The 20,933-nt window shown below is 45.2% G+C and overlaps 1 protein-coding gene across 2 annotated transcripts in view; it reads left to right on the top strand.

The window, feature by feature from the left end:
• ACVR2B (activin A receptor type 2B) overlaps positions 1-20,933 on the top strand; it is a 97,313-nt gene that overhangs the window by 60,116 nt on the left and 16,264 nt on the right. For both annotated transcript variants that reach the window (XM_075705697.1, XM_075705696.1), the window contains exon 2: positions 18,725-18,932. In XM_075705697.1, the coding sequence (XP_075561812.1) occupies positions 18,725-18,932 (208 nt within the window). The remainder of the gene's footprint in view (positions 1-18,724; positions 18,933-20,933) is intronic.

Genomic DNA, 20,933 nt, shown 5'->3' with positions numbered 1-20,933 from the left:
TGGCTCCGCCGGCTGGAAGCAGGATGCCACATTTTCCTTGATAGAGTTAAATAAGACTTTTTTTTTTTTTTCCCTTTTTTGTCCTTTTATTTTCTTTTTTTTTCCTTCTCTTTTCATGGGGGATTGTGCTTTTCTGCTTCAGCTGTCTATACATCCAGACAACCCTGCCTGGTAGTGTTGGTCCCTATTTTAGCACAGCCCAGCTCCTTCCTTTGAGGTTGCCCTCACTTGGTTTATTTTGTGATAAAACGAGCCCATCTTCGCCCTGGCTTCACCTTCAGGGCTGTGAGTTAGCCAACGTAAGAGCTATGGTATTTTTCTCTTAGTCATATAGAGACGCTCAAAGCCCTGGTGCTAAACAGCATCGATCCAAGGACTGGGTGCCTGGGGTCATGGGTGCCTGTGGGAATTGTGTGAAACGTCTCTTTGCTTTTTGGGCTTTTGTATAAATTGTTTTTGCAAATTGGAAGAAGCTCTAAAAACTTATTTCCCTGTTTTGTTGCCTAAAACCCCACAAACCCATCGCTTCAGAAGGGTAGGAGGACAGGGACAAGGCTGCAGCTGAGATTGCGGGTGGTGATAGCAAAGCAGTGAAATGCTGCGGGATCCTGGACTGTCAGGAGTCGTCACACCCCTGTGGCATCTTCTTGTTGTGGAGAAACATTTGATTTCATCTAGCAAAACCCGCCGGGTGGTTTGTGCTGGGATGACGGTGGTGGCACATCAGGTATATTCCTTGTATTTGACACTATGCTGTTTCACCTCCGGTAGAAATCGGATGCTTTTCATCTAGCCCCAACATCATCTATGCTAAAATGGTTGATGATTAATGTGATTTTTCCCCTAAATTCAGGGAAATCTCAGCAGAAGGTTGGAGCAGAGCAGGAAGCGGCAGCAAACGCCATCTCCCTCAGGGGGAAAGATCCCCCTCCTTCCCTATTAAAAAATGAACAATAATGAAATAATTCCTTTATATTCATAGCTGGTCAGAAATAACCTGCCCATCTCAGGAGTCTCCTAATGTGTTTGCTGAAAATGTTTTTCAGGATGCAGGGCTTACTTTTTTCTAGTTCAAGAAAATTGCATCCTCACGGAGGTCAGTGCTATGATAGCATGTTGATGAGAAAGTGATCTGGGCACTTTGGCTTCCTCTCATATTAAACCTTACAGGGGGTTTACCTGCTGGAATCAAGAGGGTTTAAAATGAAAGCGGAGACGTTCAAATGAAGATAGTGCGCTGAGTCTGATGGTGATGGGGAACGGCCGTAAAACATTAGGGAGGGTAGCCTGAAATCTCAGGCTGTCAGAAGGCAAATGAAAAGTAAAGATAAAAAGTTCCTCAGAGGTGTTTGCTTAAAAAAACCAAAAAAAATTAAAATAAAAATCTTGTGCAAGCGGTTTGTTGCTAATGCGCATCCAAAAGATTTGGCAATTCAAAGAAAGAAAATGCTAAAAAAAGCAATTAAAATTCCTTATGTTGTTTGAAAGGCAAGAGACTGCTGCCTTAGAAGAAGCGCCATTGGCACGTGTGGCATGTTCTGAAATTGCTTAGGAGAGAATATTGAACTGGGGGGGGCGAATGGAAGGAGAGACTAATTATATATAATCTTAAAATGAATTAGGTGATATAAATGTAATGAAAGCAAATCCTGTTCCTGGAGAGACTTTTCAGCTTGCATTTTGATATCCTAGGGCAATGGCATGTTGCTCTCTGACAGACAACCATTTGATTTGGAAATATGTGAATAATTGGGAAGTGGAACCTCTTTGAATTTGTTACTTTCCCCTCTAGCGTTTGAAGGACTAATTATAGGAAGAGCTGCAGAATGCCCTATCTGGGCATGCATGCAGCCAATTTTGTACTTTGCCGGCTGCATGAGTCACTGCACTGCATCCTGTGCTCTTTGATATGTGTCCTTGCTTGTAAAATTATATATTTATTTTATAGATGGAGAGGTAAGCATGTTATACTCCATGTCACTGAGCCCTTGCTAAAGATACCTATGGTAAAAAAAAAAAGTGCGCCGCAGCTCTGTGGTTGAGGCTGGGGATGGGCTGGGCCGTGCAGGTGGTTGGGTAGGAATAAACACACACGGCCGATGGGAAAAGTGAGCAGCTGAAAGCTTCAGCATCTTGGCAAGGCTTGTGCTGCCTGCTCGACTGAGAGGCATCGCCCTATTTTAAGATGATTTTAAAGTGGGTCTGAGGATCCTCCTCTCTGCAGTTCTCTGCTTGCCAGCAGCCGGAGGCTGACCCTGCGCTGGGCAGGAGGCACCATCGCCCCGTGCCCGATGTGGCCACCTGCCAGTCCCCTGGACCGCACGAGCAAAATTGATGTGACCGACCCAAGCTCTCCAAGGAGGAGAGAGGGTTGACCAGCTGCGCGGCTGCTCCGAGGCACTTGGTCTCATTTATCATCTCTGCCTGTGCCCAGCCCCAGGATGGTGGGTTTGAAGGGAGGGTAGGGCCAGCACTGGGGCGGGAGACGCTGAGTGTGTGAATAAAAATACTTCTCAATCTGGAAAAAACCCAGTATTTCACTACTTGGAAGGGCTCACAAATCCTAAATAATAATACTGTGTAAGTGTATGAATGTCTTAAAAATATATCAAGTCCTTCTCTCCCGCTGAAGGTAACATTCACGATGGGAGCACAAGCACTGCTGGGTTGGGCTGTGCCGGGGGAAGGAGAGAGGGGCACTTACAGCGCGGTGATGGATTTTAAGCCACAAGCCTGCACGCGGGATCTGTAGTTCCCAAGCTGTGCTCAGCAGACCCGTTACAGTGTCTTACGTTGAGCTTTTGTTGTTTAGGTAACACGGAAAGTTTAGGATCCTCTGACATTGATGAGTCAAATATTCCTAGTGGCTTGTTCCTGACCTGATGTATAAGCCTGGGCTTGGAGCTGTGCCTCCTCCTCCGGCTCTCCCCACCTGTGATAACTGGGATAACGACATTTGCTGCTATTTGTAAAGCAGCGCTGGCATGGAGAGCTGCAAAGTAAACCAGGATGCTTTGCCGGGCTAGGTTGCAGGAGGCTCTGCTCGCAGTTTCAGCCGAGAGCCAGCGCGTGAGGTTGCTCAAGATGCGGTGTATCCTTTGTCTCGCCTTCTTTAGGCAATATCCTCTTTGGAAGGGGACCAGCGCAGTGAGGACCAGATGTATGTTAAGCCCTTGGGGCCATATTGAAATGCAAATGGCAATGAGATAGTGTATTACTTCCAAGAGCAGTAATGGTGGTATAAAGATGCAAACGCCATGTTGGTAGACCGTGCATCAAAAAGGGATAGCTGGGTATCAGCCCTGACGATGCTTCATCCTGTTGGGAAACCTGCATGCAATGCAATGTTGTATTTGGGGTTTTGAGGTCATTGTTACACAGATTATTTAAGCCTGGATGCATTTTTAGCTGGACTTTGTCTAAAGAATAAACATAGCCAGGGCTGTTTTCCAGTCATCAGCTAAACAGCCAGATCGAGGGCTTGAGTCAGCGATCCTTGCAAAACATTACTGGCTGTCTTCAAAAAAAATTTCCTAACACTTTTTTGCTTTTGAAAATGTAATCATGCATAAAGTGATGCATGTTATTTTTACTTCACAAACGATTCTGATGCCTGGACCTTGTGTGTGTGTCTTGGCTCTGCTTCTCACTTGTGTGTATGGTGCTCTGCTTCCTACGTGCATCCATGTATGCCTGAGATGGCAATGTTAGATGGGACTAGTCCTCTTCCAAGAATGAAAGAGCTTAATTATCTCCTTCTGAAAAACCAGTGGCACAGGGACAGGAGTTATATTTTTGCTACGCTAGGGACATGTGGCTTGTGTGCAGCATAACTAACGTGTAGTCCCTATCCCACTAGAAAAGCCCGCTGTAAACAAGGCACTCCAGCTCTTGCTGCAAGGCTTGTAGTTCTGTCCTTGCTTTTGATTCAATCTATAGAGCTGCTTTTCAGTAGAAACCCCAGTATCGTTCAGATTTTGCTATGAAATAGCTAATCCCCATTAGTTAGCCCATGCTACAAATGCACCTTTTATGGCAAGGAAGACAATATGTTAATTCATTGCTATACTGAGATCAAAGGTGGTTGTGAGACGCCAGCTTGGACTGAGTGCTATGGTGACTTCTCCTCTCTGCTTAGATTTTTCAAAACCATGTAGTGGCTTGTGGATACTTAATTAGAGACATTGTAAATTTTTTTTGTCCCCTCAAGAATCAGGCATCTTTTCAAGATAGCTTAGGCTGGCCACCCTGCATTAAAGTCTTTACTCCCTTTGAAACTCTTGGCCCACATCTTCTTCCAGAATACAGCCAGGGCAGGCACGGCAGCTTCCTCTGCTTCAGCGTAAAGGTCACTTATGATGTGTTGTTAATGAATAATTACTACTGCATGCTTCCCTCTTTAAATGGCAGGGGCATCCTTGCTACATAAAGCATTAAAATGTTGTTAAGATGAAAAATACCAATGAACAGATGAAAACCCTGTGCAAAATCTCTGCCCATTGGGAAACAGTTGCAAGGGTTGATCTGAAGGGGAGCAAGGATGGGCTCTGGCAGGGAGGAGCTTCTTGAGGCGTTGTGTCCTTCTCCCGGCAGCTGTTGGCTCCGAATGGCACTTCTGGGCTCGGGGCAGTTGTTCGAAAGGATTGGGTTCCTCGAATCCCAGGATGAAAAGAAATGCAGACTGTCTGGATAGGTCAAATGGAAATCAAGAGTGAAGTCGCAGTCAGTAACATACTGTGTTTGGTTTACCGGTAGCTGCTTGGGTCTTGCAAAATTTGAAGTATTTTTAAATGATGTTTTTTAGTTTGAAGACATTTAGTGTAGGAAGTGGACAGTGGCTACACTGGGCCAGAACAAAATCCCACCCAACCCAGTGGCCTGTCTCCATCTATTGTGTGTGTGCGTGTGTGTGTGTATATATGTACACACATATATATATACACCTAAAGTGCCTGGGGAGGAATGGCGGAACAAGCAAGAGCATGTGGTTGTTTTTAAAACGTTATGGGACATCTTCTGAGACGGGGTTCGCCACATCGCCTCTCCTTGTCGTGACAAACCGCCTTCTCCAGGTTTGTTTTGAACCTGAATCCCACTAGCTGTGGTTGCAGCTTCATCAGCTGTCTCACCCTTCATCAGTTGTCTCACCCTTGCAAAGTAGGGGCCGTCTTTGAGATGGAGGAGATTGATCAGCAATATTATTCTCCAGTCTTGATTCAGCATTAAGAAGAGTGCATTTCTTAGTGCTCACCAGAGGTCCCAGGACAGCTTGAATGGTACGTTATGTGTTGCTGGGGTTATTATATTAAAGAAAGTGAATCCTGTACTAGAATATTTATATTGAAAAGCTTGAACTGTGACGTGATGCCCAAGGGAAATGTATGCATGTAGTGGTGGGCCAAACCCCTCCTATAGTCTTATCTTTGCTCCAGCCTTAAAAAGGAAGATGTAAAAGGTGGAGAGTTTCCCGTCCTTGTTGCTGCCTTGCTTGGGGCAGGTGCATTCACCTGCTTGTTGGTGTGGAAGCAGATGGACGGTCCTGTGCTTTCCAAAAAGTTATCAAAAGCTTTGTTTGCTCTTCTCGGATAGCTGCAACGCCTTACCAAAGTTCAGGAAAATTGGCTGAGAGCACTGAGACCCGTGTGTTCAAACCTAGTGGATGGCTTAGTGGTTTTATTGCTCAACTGGCTGCTGTCTCAGTGAAACTTTTCACATTGCCTTGGAATTTTTGATTATTTTATTTAGAGAAAAATGGAATTTATTATTCCATTTCTGTTCCTGCTGATTAACGGAAGTGTACGGTAAACGTCTCATACTGCACCTTTTTATTAGAGAGGTGGGAGTAGTTTGCACGCCTGTGTCCCCAGGTATAGCTGAGCAGGCGGAGGCAGTGAGAAGATGTGTTTAGGGTTGCAGTTTGCTCATCTCTATGTAGCTGCCAGACCTGTGTCTGTATGTTCCTGCAGGCTCCTCTCTCATCTTACAACTCATGCACATGGAGGTAAACAAGTGATTATTGCATCTTGCTGATGAAGCTCTTGAGGAGGAAGGGAAGGGTTTGACTGCAGCCTAAAATGATCATGTTGCAGGTTATGGAGGGAGTATTTGAAAGATTTTTTGCAAGGTAGTTTAAACAAGGATGAATTGATCCTTGGTTGCCCTCTTACTGAAATCTGCAGGAGAAGGAAGAGAAAGAAATGTAAAGTATCTTCAAGTTTTGAAATGGTATGCTCTGTCAAGGTCAAGGTCTGACCCACTCTGATATCAGAAAAGGTCTCTCCACTGAGTTCAGGTTAGTAGAGGGAGGATTTATACAAAAGGATTGCTTAGAAATTCAGCTCGATCTTACATAGTGCTTCAGTTGTTGATGCCTATTGATAGTCCTTTTTATCTACAGGGAAACCAAGGCATGGCAAGTCAGGGGATGACTTGGGGCAGTTAGTAGCCTTGTGGTGGAATCAGGACTTTGGCAGCAGAGCAGTGGTATGTGCTCTGGGTCACAGCTGGTAACACTCAACATGATGAGAATCACCAGGGATCAAATGTCCTCTTGCCACCACAACAGTTGTGTAATCGAGGCTGACAACCATATACTGTTATTTTTCTTTCAGAGACCCAACTGTCTCCGTTATAGAATCAGGGAATGGTTTGGGTTGAAAGGGACCTTTAAAGGTCATCTAGTCCAACCCCTCTGCTATGGGCAGGGACATCTTGCACTAGATCAGGTTGCTCAAAGCCCCATCCAACCCGACCTTGAACACTTGCAACGATGCGGAATCGGCAACTTCTCTGGACAGCCTGTTCAGTGTCTCACCACCCTCATCATAAAAAATTTCTTCCTTATGTCCAATCTAAACCTACCATCGCTCCTTGTCCTGTTGCTGCAGGCCCTCGTAAAAAGCTTCTCTCCGTCTTTCTTTTAAGCCTCCTTTATACATTGAAAGGCTGCAATAAGGTCTCCCAGGAGTCTTCTCTTCTCTTGGGTTCTCATTGCATTTGCAGTGATAAATCCCTCTACTTCTGGTGTCCCTGAAAGTGCCCAGACAAGGGCACCTCCATCCCCTTATTCTCATACATCAGCATCTGAATACGTGGGAGGAGAATCAGAGATGGGCCTTGTGGAGATTCCCACCTATCTGAGGTTAGGAAATTGTCTAAGAGTACAGTACTGAATCTTAGAATATTACTTTATGTTGTTTTATGTAATATTGGAGCCTGGTCACCATAGGAACAGGCATCTAAATAGAAAGTTGAACTGGAAGGGGATGTACCCGCTTTCTAGAGTGGAGCTGTTGAGCTCATGTCATCCAGAAAGCTCAGACACGGATGGAGGGTAAGTGCTTCTCCTTCCATGCCATGTGCGCACTCTGGTCCAAAGTGTTTTAGTCTTCCGTATGGCTTGAGAAAACTGTAAAACTCCTTCAGAACACCAGGAAGGAGAAGACCTGTCCAAGAGGTCTTCCAAGACTTGCTCCAAGAGCAATGATTTTGTTGCTTTCTGCCTGTGTAACAGGGAGAGTTTCAACTCTCTGGGACAAACTGCTCAGATGTGTTTTTATTTCAAAGTGGAATCTGGACGCTGGTGAGTACGTGTAATCAAGATGAAAGCTAATAGGTGACTTTATTCCCCCCCTTACATAATATCTTTTCAGCATCTCTTTCATAACTTGTCTTTAGAGAATCGCTGTAGTTATCCAGCCGTTTCTTCCGTGCCTTTCATTATTGTAACAGAAACAATCACTGGAAATTGCATGATGGTATTGGATTGTGCTACATTCCTTCCTCAGGTCATTTGACGGTAACTTTTTTCAATAGACCCAAAGGAGAAAGGTACATTTCTGTAAACATGAGACAAGTCCTAGATGTGCTATAGCCACTTGGGAGAAAACTCCATTGTAAAAGAGGCTTTTAAAGTTGCTCATGTGGGATTTGCCATTAAGAATGTAAAGACTTACGGGAGAAATGGACTTCTGATTCGGCTGACAACTTGCTTCTCATCCTCCAAAGAATTTTAGGAATGTCTTTACTTCCTTTTGGAGGGCTTAAGGCTAGTGCGTGATTGCAAGGGCTAGAGAGTTGCTTTTCTTCCTGCCTCCCTTCTCTTTCAGGCTAGGTTCAGCCGCCTTCTCATGCTTTGACTGAAGCTTGTTAACTCTTGAAATACCAGTGTACGCTGGGAAAGAGGCTTTTAAAAGTCAGTGGTTTCTTCTTTTGCAAAATTTGAATAATCTGAAGATCTAGGATGTAACGTAAAAGATGTCACTTGCTTCAAGGAGTTATCAAGTATTTTTATACGTACTGCTGTGGGCTGAACTGAGGAAACTCTGATTGGGATGTGGTAACGCATGCTTGTCCTTCATCAGTGTAACACTGGCTATAAATTGTGCTAGTGCTTGTTTGTGCACTGTACTTTGACCATATTCTTACTCTTTGAGCTAAAATGCACCAGGGCATCAGAGCATCGGTGATTGCTCACGCACTGGGGAATGCACGTCGGACTGGCAGCTAAAATTTGCGTGTTTTATTCTCTAGCACATAGGGAAAGAAGGGAATTTTGTCATACTGTATTTTGATGAGAATGGTCTTTGCCCGAAAGGACTGACTTGTGAGAACACTGAACCCTCAAGCATGCTGTAGGGAGCCATGGGCTTTGCTACAACTCGGGGCTCTACGTAAAGAGCTGGGCAAGCATCACCTGCATGGTCCTGCTGTGTTACTTCTCTCTGAAGCTCTTGGCTCCTCTGAAGCAGAAATTTGGTTTTCCCAGGTGAATAAAGTAGAGACCTCCAGTTGGGATCAGCCAGCAAGTGTCCATCATCACACTGGAACTGAGATTTGAACTTAATACGTCTGGTAAGATTTTCTCTTGGCCACTGCCTCCCCTACAACTGGCTGGCAGGGAGAAGTTCAATGCCTGTAAAGCTGCAGAGTAGCAGAAAGGTAATCTTAGGAACCTGATTTCTAGATAGAGAGAATCTTCTTCTACTGACAAAGAGTTATAAAATTAATTCTTCCCTGAGTTTTCCACTTGCTCATGTAATCTGCTGATTAAGTGAGTCATCTCTGTGGTGTATTTGAATTTTGGTCAATGATGGAGCTTAAAGCAGTGATTTTGAACCCGGTCCCACAGTTTAGAGTGATTGTGCTTTTTTATTTCCTTTCTTCTTCCATCCTGCTGAGAAGAATGCCCAACTCTGAGCTTTGATAATTCAAGTGGAAGAGGGTGACAAGAAGACAAACAAACATCATTTAGTTCTTGGGGGCACGCTTTCCTGATGCTTGACCTTTTGGACTTCCAACATCATCTTGTCCATTTACATGCATTACAGTTTTTCCAATTACCAGTGAATTAAATTCGGAATTGTGGTATTTGGAAATGTCAAGTAGAATCAATAGAAAAGCACTTGGGACCCAATCTTAGTAGACTCGGCACATTTTAAAGCATATTTGAAATGTCCCTGCTGCTAAATCTCAGAGGACCACATGTAGATTAGGAATTGAGGTGCTGCTGTTTGGGTACCAAAGCTCTCTGTGGCTTGCTGGGTGGGCTGTGGTGTGTTAGACACATCAGTCTCTCCCTGGAGAAGACCTTAGAAATCAGGAGCTCTGAAAGGCATTTCTGCTGGTGGCAGTGGCATGGGAGGATGAGGATGGTGGGATGGAGCAGGCACACATGAAAGAGCTGGGAAAGGTATCGCCACGTGGTTATTGCTGTTCCTTAAATCTCTGTACTCCACAAGGAGATGCTCCCCTATCCTCATCCCTTTGCCTAGAAGGAAATTTCTTTTGTAGGCTTGCTTTGAAAGCTTTTCAAAACTTCACTGTGTGGGGGGAAAATATTTACGAACATACGTGATTTCACTTCCTCCTCCCATGCTCTTTGGAGACCTCATGCTGGCTCCTGAGGAGAATGGGAGAGAACAAATGATTATGTTCTAAATGTCATTTCAGAATTTGCTGCATATTTCACTTAGTGATTTGTGGCATCTGGTCAAAATCTGCCCTCTCTTTGATTTTTAGGAGTATACTTGGAAATATCTTAATCTTGTAATTAAACTCTTAATATTTTCTGTCACTGAGGCTGCAAAGTTTGGGGGCTGAGCCAGCCTTCTCGGTAGCTTATTTGCACAGTGCTTAGCCCACAAGGGTCCATTTTTCATGCCAGAGAGTGGTTATTGCTGTTAGAAGCCAAACAAATGGTCCGCTTAATGCTTTTAGAAATGCATACCTCAAATTTAAGAAAAAAATGAATCTCAATAACTATATGCTTGTTTGAAAACTCGTGGTCTGGGGAGAAAACACAACGTCTCCTCTGTGGAAATCCTATATGGAGAAAAGCATTTCCTTGGTGTAGTGGTGGAAGGGAAGCCAGGAGGTGTCTCCAGGTGAGCAGGGTGGATGGAGGAGCCGTCGGCATTCTCCTGCTACGGTTGTGGCGGAGGTCCTGCGTGAGGTGGCATCCCAGGGGACAGTCACACACGGAGAGACAGCAGCTCAGCATCTCGGGAGGTTTGGCCGGGTGGTCTGCAGATTCACGCGTTCTCCTCCGCCCCGCACCGCGTGCAGGCAGGCGCTCGGTGGCGATGCCCTTTTTGGATGTGTAACTTTCTGTTCATCGAGGCTGACTTGATTTTGTTTTTATCCTCTTGGGTGTAGCGGAGGATTGTGTAGCTGTAAAAAGAAAAAAAAAAAAAGAGAAAGAATTGGGCCTTTTTTGTGTGTTATTACTAATCCAGTTTGAGCTCTGCTGTCTAAATTGCCTTGTTTGTGACCCAAAGTGCATTTAAACATGAACTGCAGAAGCACCACGGCATTAAATGCTTTTGATTGATCTCCCTGATGGTTTTATTAAAGAACTAAAACCTTTTTTGGGGGAGAGAGATACAGTTAGTGATGCGAAGGGAGAAATCTAATTACATTTTGGCTTTGTCCTTAACTGAAATGCTACAAAATAGGATTTTTCTAATGGATAACTAAAATGATCTCTTCTTTAAATAAAATATAGAAATGACCAGCTGAGTTCAAGTCAAAAATACACTGCTTCCAAAAATTGATTAACTGCTGGCAACGTTTCTGTCCTGCCGCACACCAGTCCAGCCAGTGACCTGGCCAAACCTCCTTGGATCACTCTGCCTGGCCAGAGGAATGATTTACTAAACCTTTTCCTGAGTGATCCTCCCCTTTGGGCCAAGAGATTAATCTCATCAGCTCTGTGTGTGTGTGTACACTCAGTATTTCACTAAATTGAATAACGCTGTCATCTCACTCAGCTCCGTCTTCCCTAAACAGGAATCTGCCTGGTATTACGGATTTGTAAGGAGCCGGGATGCTGCATATCCTTCTCCGGATCCTTCTTCTATCCACCCTATTCCACTTAAAATACCAGGGAAATTATTCAGAAGAATTAAACCTTTATTGCATCCTTTCCCTGAGCTGGTAGTAATGACTCTTAAAACATGCTCCCTATATTTTACAAAACAGGTTTTACTAGCAGTTTGGGGGAAAACTGTAATAAAGCTCTAATTCTTTTGAATAATTTCCTTGTTATCTACTACTGAGTTAAGCCCAAGTTAAAAAAGAGATGTATTGGGGGGGGGGGGGGGGTTGCTACACAGATGTCCGTGGACGCTGTGAAGCGTGAGTCATGGTGTGAATATAGAAGCCCTGAGTTGTCATCCCTGGTGAGCAGGGAGGATGTATTTCTTAATATTAAAGTTCCTTTTTTAATTTTAAAAGAAAATGACTTAAAGCCTGCTGTCCTTTTGAGACTGGTTGTCAATGGCATCATTGCAGGTTACCATGGCAATATACGCTGAGATAATAGATTAACAGCCATTGATTGACTAGAAAACTTAGAGCTCTTTTATCGTGGGATATGCCAAATGTATTGACAGAAAACAAAATTCAAAGTAATATCCTCCCTTGGCATTACACCGTTGCTGTTCTCGGTGCTGCATGGGCCCGGTTTTACCTGATCTGGCTTAAGAACCAAAACATTTTGAAATAGTCAATGCTTTACCAGGTTTTTTAATAAGCCAGGGCACTGCCCATCCCTGCATCCAGCCGGCTGGAAGGGGCAAGCCCCGCGTATTTGGTGTCTCCATGCCTGGGCGTATGCAGGCCATGGGGGTCCCCAAAGGTGGGGTGAAGTTTTGGCTTAAGGAAGGGGGGCATTTCTGTTACATGGGGCTCGTTTCTGTTACGTAGGGCTCCGCCGCTTCAAGACTTGTGTGAAAGAACAGGGGATGCAAGCAGCGAGTCTTTAAATCCTCATGTACAGTTACGTACTTAACCACAGATGTCATCGCTAGTTTGATGCTTTGCCTAAAAGCATATTTAGATCCTATTATTTAAGTACAGCAGGAATGAAATCACTCCACTTGGGGAATAAGAGCTGGAGCAACACTTACTAATTGCGGATTCATTATCAGCTCTGTAGAGATGCAACTGGGTGGTCTCTCTAGAGCAACATTTTCCAAACTTTCCCAGTTGCAAGCCTTCCTCTGGCTTGATTTTGGGATCCAAAATGCTAGCAATAACTATTTGAATTTCTTTAATTCGCAGTCCCGCGCATAACTTCTGGGCAGGTGTTTGGGAGAGGGAGAGCTGGGGGGCAGCAGCCCTCTTTCCCTGCCTTTCCCTCCCCGCCAGTGCCTCCCAGTGTGCTCTACACGTGCTTAGATCGTGGTCCCCCCCACTGAAGGTTCTGCCAAAATTCAGCCCCGGCTTCGGAGGCGGGTGGTTTAGCATCCCTGCAGGCGCTGAGCAATGGGAAGGGGTGGGCGTGAGCTGATGCTGAAGTGGCTCATCCCAGCAGATGCTGCGCTGCAAGGTGAACACCCTGCAGCCTCTTATTTCCCGGCTCTGCTCAACCATGCTGTGGTTTGAGGGATAGCTCTTGAAAACAAACCCAAACCTCAAACAAAGGGCCCGACTTTCATAATCACACATGCAAGAATGCATCCGCAGTTGCTTAATTGCTACATGCAATTACCCTCCAAATTAGAGGGCAATTACCCCAATTCAGTGTACAATCTCTGTCATTTTATATTATAAAATTACATGTACAAATAGCTATATAGGGACATAACTAAGTGTTTGCAAATAACTTCAGTTGCATACACAGTTTCATGTATAAAGCTCGGTGGTTTTGACAGTTAGGCAAACAGACTGTCTGGTAAATCACTCAGTGTTTATGCAGACTATTTTGACATATCCCATCTTTTCATATATACTTTCATTTTAGGTTTTAAAAAGGGGACAGGCAGAGATAAAGAGCTGAGATTTATAGCAGCCTTCAGCCTTGGGGAAGATATTCCCTATGTATCTAATTATGAGTTAGGAGCCCAGCAACTGCTAACACCTAGACCCGGAGTTGCTACACTGGATCTTGGCTATAATTTAGCAGCTGTTGGATAATGACACAGCCTCAGTGATCTGTCAGCAGCTCCAAATTAGGAGAGCAGAGTTTAGTCTCACATCAGCAGCAAGGTCCCATGCCTCAGCAGGCTGAAGTCCTTCAGCTCAAGAGGACCCTTTTTAATGAGCTCCCTCTGTGCCTTGCAACTCCCAAATAGAGGAGAGAGGTCTTCCCATATTGCATGGTGTTTCGACTGCTCTTCCTGTCATTATGTGCCTCGGATAGGTGCTGGGGGTTTTGCTCAGCAAAATCCTAGTGATGCTTCAGTCATGGAGCAGAACATTGACCCAAGGGAATCAGTGTAATGATAGTTTCTCAGGACTGAGGTCAAAAAGTTGACTTCCACCCCAAAAATGGGTGCTGGTGGGTAGCCTCCCTCTGCCTTCACGGTGTGCTGGGAGTTATTTGGGCTCGGTGGTGTTTTGTGTAAAGGTATTTGTTCAAGGAAGGGGTTGGGAGAAGCCACTCTGCATCATCTCCAAAGTGCTGGGTAGATGCAGTGGGATGCCAGAAACCCATCTGCTCCTGCAAAGCCTAATTCTTCCGTAGACTTTGATTTCAAACAGGACTTCAGACTTTATTCTTTAAATGACTATTTGTGGATCATGTTATTAAAATGTTTATAGTTTTTGCCTGGCTGCTGACACGAGGCTCTTTTCCTTGGAGAGAACTAGGGCTGATAGCAGGCTGCACTGCCGGAGATGCCATGCCCCTGCCCGACGTGCAGGCTCCTGCTTTGCTTGCTCAGCTTCTTCTGCAAAGCGCTGCCTATGCAGTGAGGCGGTTCTGCCTGCAGTAGTTTCTGCAGATGTGGTTGAAACATCTCCCCTGCAAAATGCATATATGTGGCAGGGGCCAGCAGATCCCGCCTGCGTTTGTACCTCTTGCCTGTACCTAATGGGAGTCCCTGCTGGGTAGGAAACAGCTTTTTTTCCAACTTTTGCTTTGTGGCTGGCGGAGTTGGCTTAGGTGGGAGAGGAACGGGGGCCCAATGAATTAAACCAAGTTCCGGCAGCAATCTTCTAACACTTGCTTAGCAAACGTATTGTATCTTGTTACGCCCAAGTCCTGTTGACTTTCTGCCAAAAGCTAAGCATGGGTGTCCTTACCAGGCAATGCCACCAAATGAAGGAGGTCGGGAGCTTTCCAACGCTGGTATGAGGGAGACAGCAAGAGCATCGAGGGGAGAGAAGGGCAGGACCAGGGGGGCACAGCCCCTTTAGTCTACCTCAAGCTGTGGTTTGTGACTGCACCCAAAGGCTTTTGTTTCAGGAAAAGCTTTTTGTTGCCAAAATTAATCCTGTCCCTTCCCTCAGCTGCTCAGGTTTGGTTCAGCACTTCCGTTGAGCCAGGTCGTGCTGCTGTGGGTTGAGGGAAGCCCACTCAAGTCCAACCCAACCCTCACTGCGCTAATGCATCAGCTGTATCCGGTGGAAGGAGACAAGCATTTCCTGCACCCGTTTTGGGGCAATACGCTCCGATTTTTCTTGGAACTTGAAATGAGAAGCAGGACATGGTTGATCTGTGCATCTCCCACCTGCGTTGCTCCGCAGAAGTGTCCAGCTCAGTGTTTCTTACAGACATCGGTGGCCTTGGGGGAACGGGCACTTCCATACCCATTGCCCAAGGGGGAAAGAAGAGTCAGGGAAAACTACATGGCTTTCCGGAGATGCAGGAGCAGAGCTCAGATTTCCTCCTCTTAGTCACAACCACCCCACCGTTCTCCCTGAAAGAGACAAAACTCTGTTTCAATTCCCCCTTCCTCCATTCAGTTGAGGGTTTTAACACAGCGAGTGCAGATAACACAGTTAGCTACAAACTTTGGTCTCTGCGTGATCCATTACAGAGCAAGATGTGAGTGTTTCTTGATGAGCTAAAGCAGCAGGTAAATTAACACCCAGTCCTGGAGCCGTGCCCCTTCCTGCTGAGACCATCTTGGGCACAAACAAAAGGGTTTCTTGCAGTCCTGAGCACCCAGCAGGATGAGGATCCTTACCAAACGGCTTTTTAAAAAGATCTGAAAGCAGGTAGCAAACATACAGGTTTTTAAAACGTCTCCTTAATGCAAGCATCCTTAGGAGCTGTTTTGCAGAAAACATGCATGTATTTAGTCCTCCAAAACTTTATACATGCTTTTATTCAATTCATCTAAACTTTTGACAGCGGGGGAAAAACTGCGAAAGGCCTTTTTCCTGGCGCAGTTGCTGTTTGCTGAGTTGGGTTTGCGTGTTTGCAAGCAGATCTTAGTCTTCAGCTGAAACTTGTTCCAGAAAAGACAACTGTCTTGGGGGAAGGGAGCCTGGGCTCAGCACAGGATTTAGCAGACTCGGTTTGCTGGTCCCAGAGCCGATACAGCTCCTGCTTCACATCTTTTTAACATTCCCTTTTCAAAGCACAGTGGAAACGTCAAATCTCACCGCAGCTTTGTGCATTGCATTGGCCCTCGTTGCGGGTGGAGAAAACAGAGGCTACACAATATTGCTCGAGGTTACAGACATAGGTGGCTGAGCCAGGATTAGATTTTGGGGCTGTTTCCCAGGCAAATGGTTCATTAAACCTTCCAACTTTATGGGAGCTGGGGTTGGGGAGGGAGAGGAAATTTCCATCTAGGGATTCAGGTTGGGATGATGGAAATGATATTACAAAATGCATTTCAAGGACTGGACCAGAAGGTGATAGTGAGTATTAGCTATCAGATATCAGCTGGAAACCATGTGTAGCATTACAATGAAGCTAAGATACTTAATTTTTCCTTTATAAATAAAAAGATATCACCGTCCCTGCACACAAGACAATACTCCTTCGCTTTCCTGCTGATTGAACCAGTATTTAGCAAAAATGCTTAATCTGCCCTAAGAAAGCGTGGTGTAAGTATCAAGAGAACAAATATCAAGGCTTTAACAAGGAGTGTCAATATTGACACTGTTCTGTGTTGAGGGATATTGGTAGGTTGTTTTTATTATAGTAAGCAACTTGTCAGAGGAAAACTCAGATGGAGCTTTGCAAGTGCCGATAAAATCTGCAGGTGCTGTTGAAATTGAGCTCTTGTTCGTGTGTGCTTTGAATATAATTTCCAGTTTCAGAAGTCAGCTTTATGACTTTCTCATACCCCTCCTCCCTTGCAGTCTCTCCCACGATGTAGATTAAACATTCTTCCCAAAAAAAGAGTTATTGAAGGATTGAACACCTCTTCAACTTGCAAAGAGATCTTCCTAGTCTGATGAGTTTGCTCCATACCATGAAAATTACCGTTGAGTCCAGGTGTTGGTAGCAGGAGCAGGTTGGATGCATGACACCTAGCTTGTGCAGAAACTATGGTTTCTCCTGTAACCTTCTTGCAGTTCCACTTCTGCTCTGTGCCAGGTCAGCTGCACTCCTTGCTTGATGACTGTTGGCGGCAGAAGGTCGATTCCCTACAGCAGATCAGGCTACATTCAATAGCTTGAATGCAATCTCTAGCTCAAGCACCATCTCTAAAGGGCTCTCCATGCACTGTAAAATTGGAGGTGAATCCTGCCACCAGGTAACAGCTTGGAGACTTGGCAACTTGAGAGGAGTTGCAGGCTGTGGAAAGGCAAGTCAGGCTCCCCCCCAGCATCCTGTTCACTTGGGACAAGTCATTTAATCTTGGCGTGTTGGATCTTCAGTTGGGAGTAATACTCCCTTCTCCGACTGGGTGTTGTGAGGGTACTTACATCGGTAGTGGATGGGTGTTAAGGTAAGGAAACAGTGAAGCTACAGAGGTGTCCAGGGCCTGGAGCTGGTGCCTGTGCCCAGGCTGGGTGTTTTCTCTGCCAGCTGTAAGCTACTCACTGCTCAGTGTCTTCTAAGAACTGAATTGGATCACCTTGTAGAGACCTTTCAGAAGTGGCTGTTTTGCATTGTTGAGTGGGAGTCACAGGCTGGGTTGCATTTAGATCATCCAGATGTGGCCCTGACTGCATTAATCTCAACATTAAAGGTTGCACGGCCTTTGGAGAAGATAGAGTCATGAAAGCACTGCAAAATTTTCCAGCCAGAAACTTATTTCTGCGCTTTGCAAAGGTCTGGCTATTCTGGGAGCGCAGCACTTTCATTTCACCATCCTGCGGGACCCATTTCTGTTTTCTGTCCAGTTGTCAACACATTTTATTGGGATACCTATGTTTTCCATGATTGCAATCCATCAAAATAATGGCCAGGTCTGACCTTGCCTGAGGTTGGGTAATCCCAAAGAGAGATGGCTGCAGGGCATCTCAGGATTTACAGAATCATGAGCTTTGTGGTACCTTTTATGGTTGTCTGCTTACACGTTGTGTGTTTGTTTAATTTTTCTCATTTTAAACTAATCTTCAGAACGCCATAAAGCAGAATATTTTCAAACGAAGAGAGGATTTCTAAGGCTTAGGACAATACAGGTCACCTGCAGATATCAGTGTTCTCTTACTTGACTCCAGTTTTTAATGGATGCGTCTGTAATCGTTTTTCAGTTCTGTGCCATGGTGGCTATGGGGAAATTGTTTCACTTGGGGCAGTAGGAACTCCTCAGTCCTTTAGTACAGGGCTCTAAAGGGGGAAATACCCACAGGCTACGAAGACTCCTTTGTTTGGGGTGGCCAAACGCCATTTGGGGTGGTCAGAGTTGTTTGGGGAACAGAGTTGGTTTTTGCTGAAGGTCTTGCTTGGGTGGAGAGGCAGCGTGAGCTGTCAACCACAGCTAAAACCGTGGCATTTATCATATGGAGACTTATCCAAATAAGCCTGAACTGGGGTCTAAGTGAGGAATAGGCACTGGTCTGGCCCTCCTCTGTAGGATGAATGTTATCTATTCTCAGTTACATCCTACCCACGTAAGAAACCATTTGGTTTTAGCTGGTGTTTCCCAAAATAGTGGTGGAGAGGGAGGGTAACTCCATTGTGTGACATCCCAGCAAGCGGCAAGTAGCACCCTGGGAGGCTGTCTTTCCTAAACAGGGTTTCTGTAGTTAGAAAATACTGGGTATGGGTTGCCAAGTACATTTCTCTGTTAGGGTCCTGTGGTTGAAGCACTGGCCAGAGGAGACCTAGGGGGGTCTCAGCTGGGCTCTTGACTTCACCATGCGCTCCGGTCATGAGCCTAGGCAAACCTAATCTCTCTGTTCCTCACCTCACACCAGCAAAGGAGAATAACCCTCCACACCATGCTGAAGCTCACATCGATGAGCTGCTTGGCTCCCAGGGAGGCAAATGTACGCATCACCTAAAGCAAAGCCGCGTGGAGATGCATCTCCCGGGATCTGTTTCTGATTTTGCTTAAACGTACTTGGGGTTTGAATTTTCCTTCAGGACCAGGCCGTGGGGAGGCTGAGACAAGGGAATGCATTTACTACAATGCCAACTGGGAGTTGGAGAAGACCAACCAGAGTGGCGTGGAGCGCTGCGAGGGGGAGAAGGACAAGCGGCTCCACTGCTATGCCTCCTGGAGAAACAACTCAGGATCCATCGAGCTGGTGAAGAAGGGCTGCTGGTTAGATGACTTCAACTGTTATGACAGGTAATAGCCTAACTGGTTTTTCTGAATACAGGTTTAAATGTTCCTCTAAGTGCAAAGGCTCATGATTTTTGTATCGAGGAAAAGAAAGCAAGTCCAAGTCAATTGGCCCATTCATCCCCTGTAATTACTTCTGTTGCTAATGCAGCTCTCAGAATTGTCACTTATCTGCCTTGACTTTCTAAATAGAAGCTGCAAAAGGCACTTTTAGGGTTTTTTGTTGTGTGTTTGTTTTTTTTTTCCTTAGCAAAGCTTTGATAATTCTGGCATGCGTTGAAAAACGTGTCCTGTACCATCAAATGAAGAGCAATATGTTCTTCCAAGAGCATTTGGCGATACAAAGGAAAACTTGGAATCATTTGGAGCTCTCTAGAAAAGCACAGATAGCTGGGGGTGGTTAGAGGTTGAGATATTCTGGCATTTGTGATATTGCAAAAAGTTTCACTGTTCTTCAGCTGAGTTAAGAGACAGGCCAGGAGAAAGAGTGGAGCAGCAAAAGCAATATGCGTGTTTGTGTGTCACTGCCTATAGCGAGCTGAAAAGGAGCGAGGTTTTCTAGTACGAAGGCTCCAGCTTCATTAAGTAGCTGAGAAAATAAACTAGTCTTTTCTCATTCCCCTTGATGCAATTCTACAGAGGGGAAAAGAATTACAGCTAAAGAAAATAGCTCTCTGAAGTTTCACGGTTTAAAAGGACAATACTCGGTAGCTCTGGACTCACTCAGTGTTTCTGTTAAAAAAACCCAATGACCAACCAGCCAACCAACCGAAACCCATCCCTTTCAATAAAGATTAACAGAACATAAAATTCAAGGATTTCCCTTGATGTAACACCAATGCAGGTTGATCTCACCTTTGTGCAATTCCCAGCTGCTCATCTTTGTAGCTTCTCATTCCAAAAGTTTTAAGACATCAGGTCCTAAGCAATGGGGTTTAAGCTGGGACTAGATTTGTCCCATGGCTGGAGAGTTTTTTCCCTTTGGCACTGGACGCTATTCGTGCTTTTGTGCCCGTTGTCTTAGCTTATCCCGACTGTGAGTTGTTCCTCATCTTCCTTCTATTATTAGCGCTGGGGTTACTTTCCCACCACACCTATTCCCTTGCCAGTTGCGTAGCCAAGCTCTATATATAGTTAAATTTTTATTCTTTCCCGATAAATCAATCCTTCTTGGCCCATTAGTCATCTTAATGCCGATCCTTCTGAGAACAGAAGGTCACTCTAGCTTCCTACTTCCAAGCAGAAGTGTTTACTGTAAACAGATTTCTCCTTTCAGTGCCTGCTCTCGTATACAGTGACACTTGTATTGTCACTGAGTGTCTCTGTGCAGGGATGTAGTGGTTCTTAAACTTTGTCATAATGTGTTGCTCTGTTACAACAGTAAAAAGTTTCCAGGGCTCCTCACAAGCCTTTTTGCAGCCCCAGGGTTGAGCATCCATTATCCTGCAGCCTGATTCTTCAAAGCTGCAGTTCCAGGGCAAAGCTAAAAGATCTTCTGAGGATTAACAAACAGTACAAGTGTTGAAAGCAACATTTGAAATAAAGGTTAGCTTTAATTAAATAAAGGCTGTTTGAATGGAGTCTTTTTTTTTCCCTCCCTTCCCTTGAGTGCTCTCGGCAGTCCTTCACGCAGGGAATGTTGCATCCCAAGATGGCAAAAATGGCTAAAAAGATGATTTTTCGATCGACGGCGCTGCGCTGATGCCCTTTCTGTCTCTGTCTTCAGCGCCTTTGGATGCTGAGCTCCTGGGTGCAGCCTCGGGAGATGCACGTGTACCTGTACCTGCAGGTGTCCCCTGGATGCAGGGCACGGTCCTGTTCTGCCAGGCTGCAGCTCCTCTCCTAGCGCAGGCAGCACGTGCTGGTCTCTGCCAAGCGCTGCCTCCTTGTTGCTGGAAGGTGAAAAATTCAGGAGTGCAAGGGTTGGGACATTGATGGTGATGGCTTCTTACTCTGTTCTTTATCTTAAGGAAACAAGAACGTGGCACATGTACATTTAAGGCTATA

The sequence above is a fragment of the Pelecanus crispus genome, chromosome 2 (genome assembly GCF_030463565.1).
Source record: "Pelecanus crispus isolate bPelCri1 chromosome 2, bPelCri1.pri, whole genome shotgun sequence".
NCBI classification, from domain to species: Eukaryota; Metazoa; Chordata; class Aves; order Pelecaniformes; family Pelecanidae; genus Pelecanus; species Pelecanus crispus.
The sequence above is the reverse complement of the archived record's forward strand: the minus strand, read 5'-3'. Positions and strand labels throughout refer to the sequence as shown.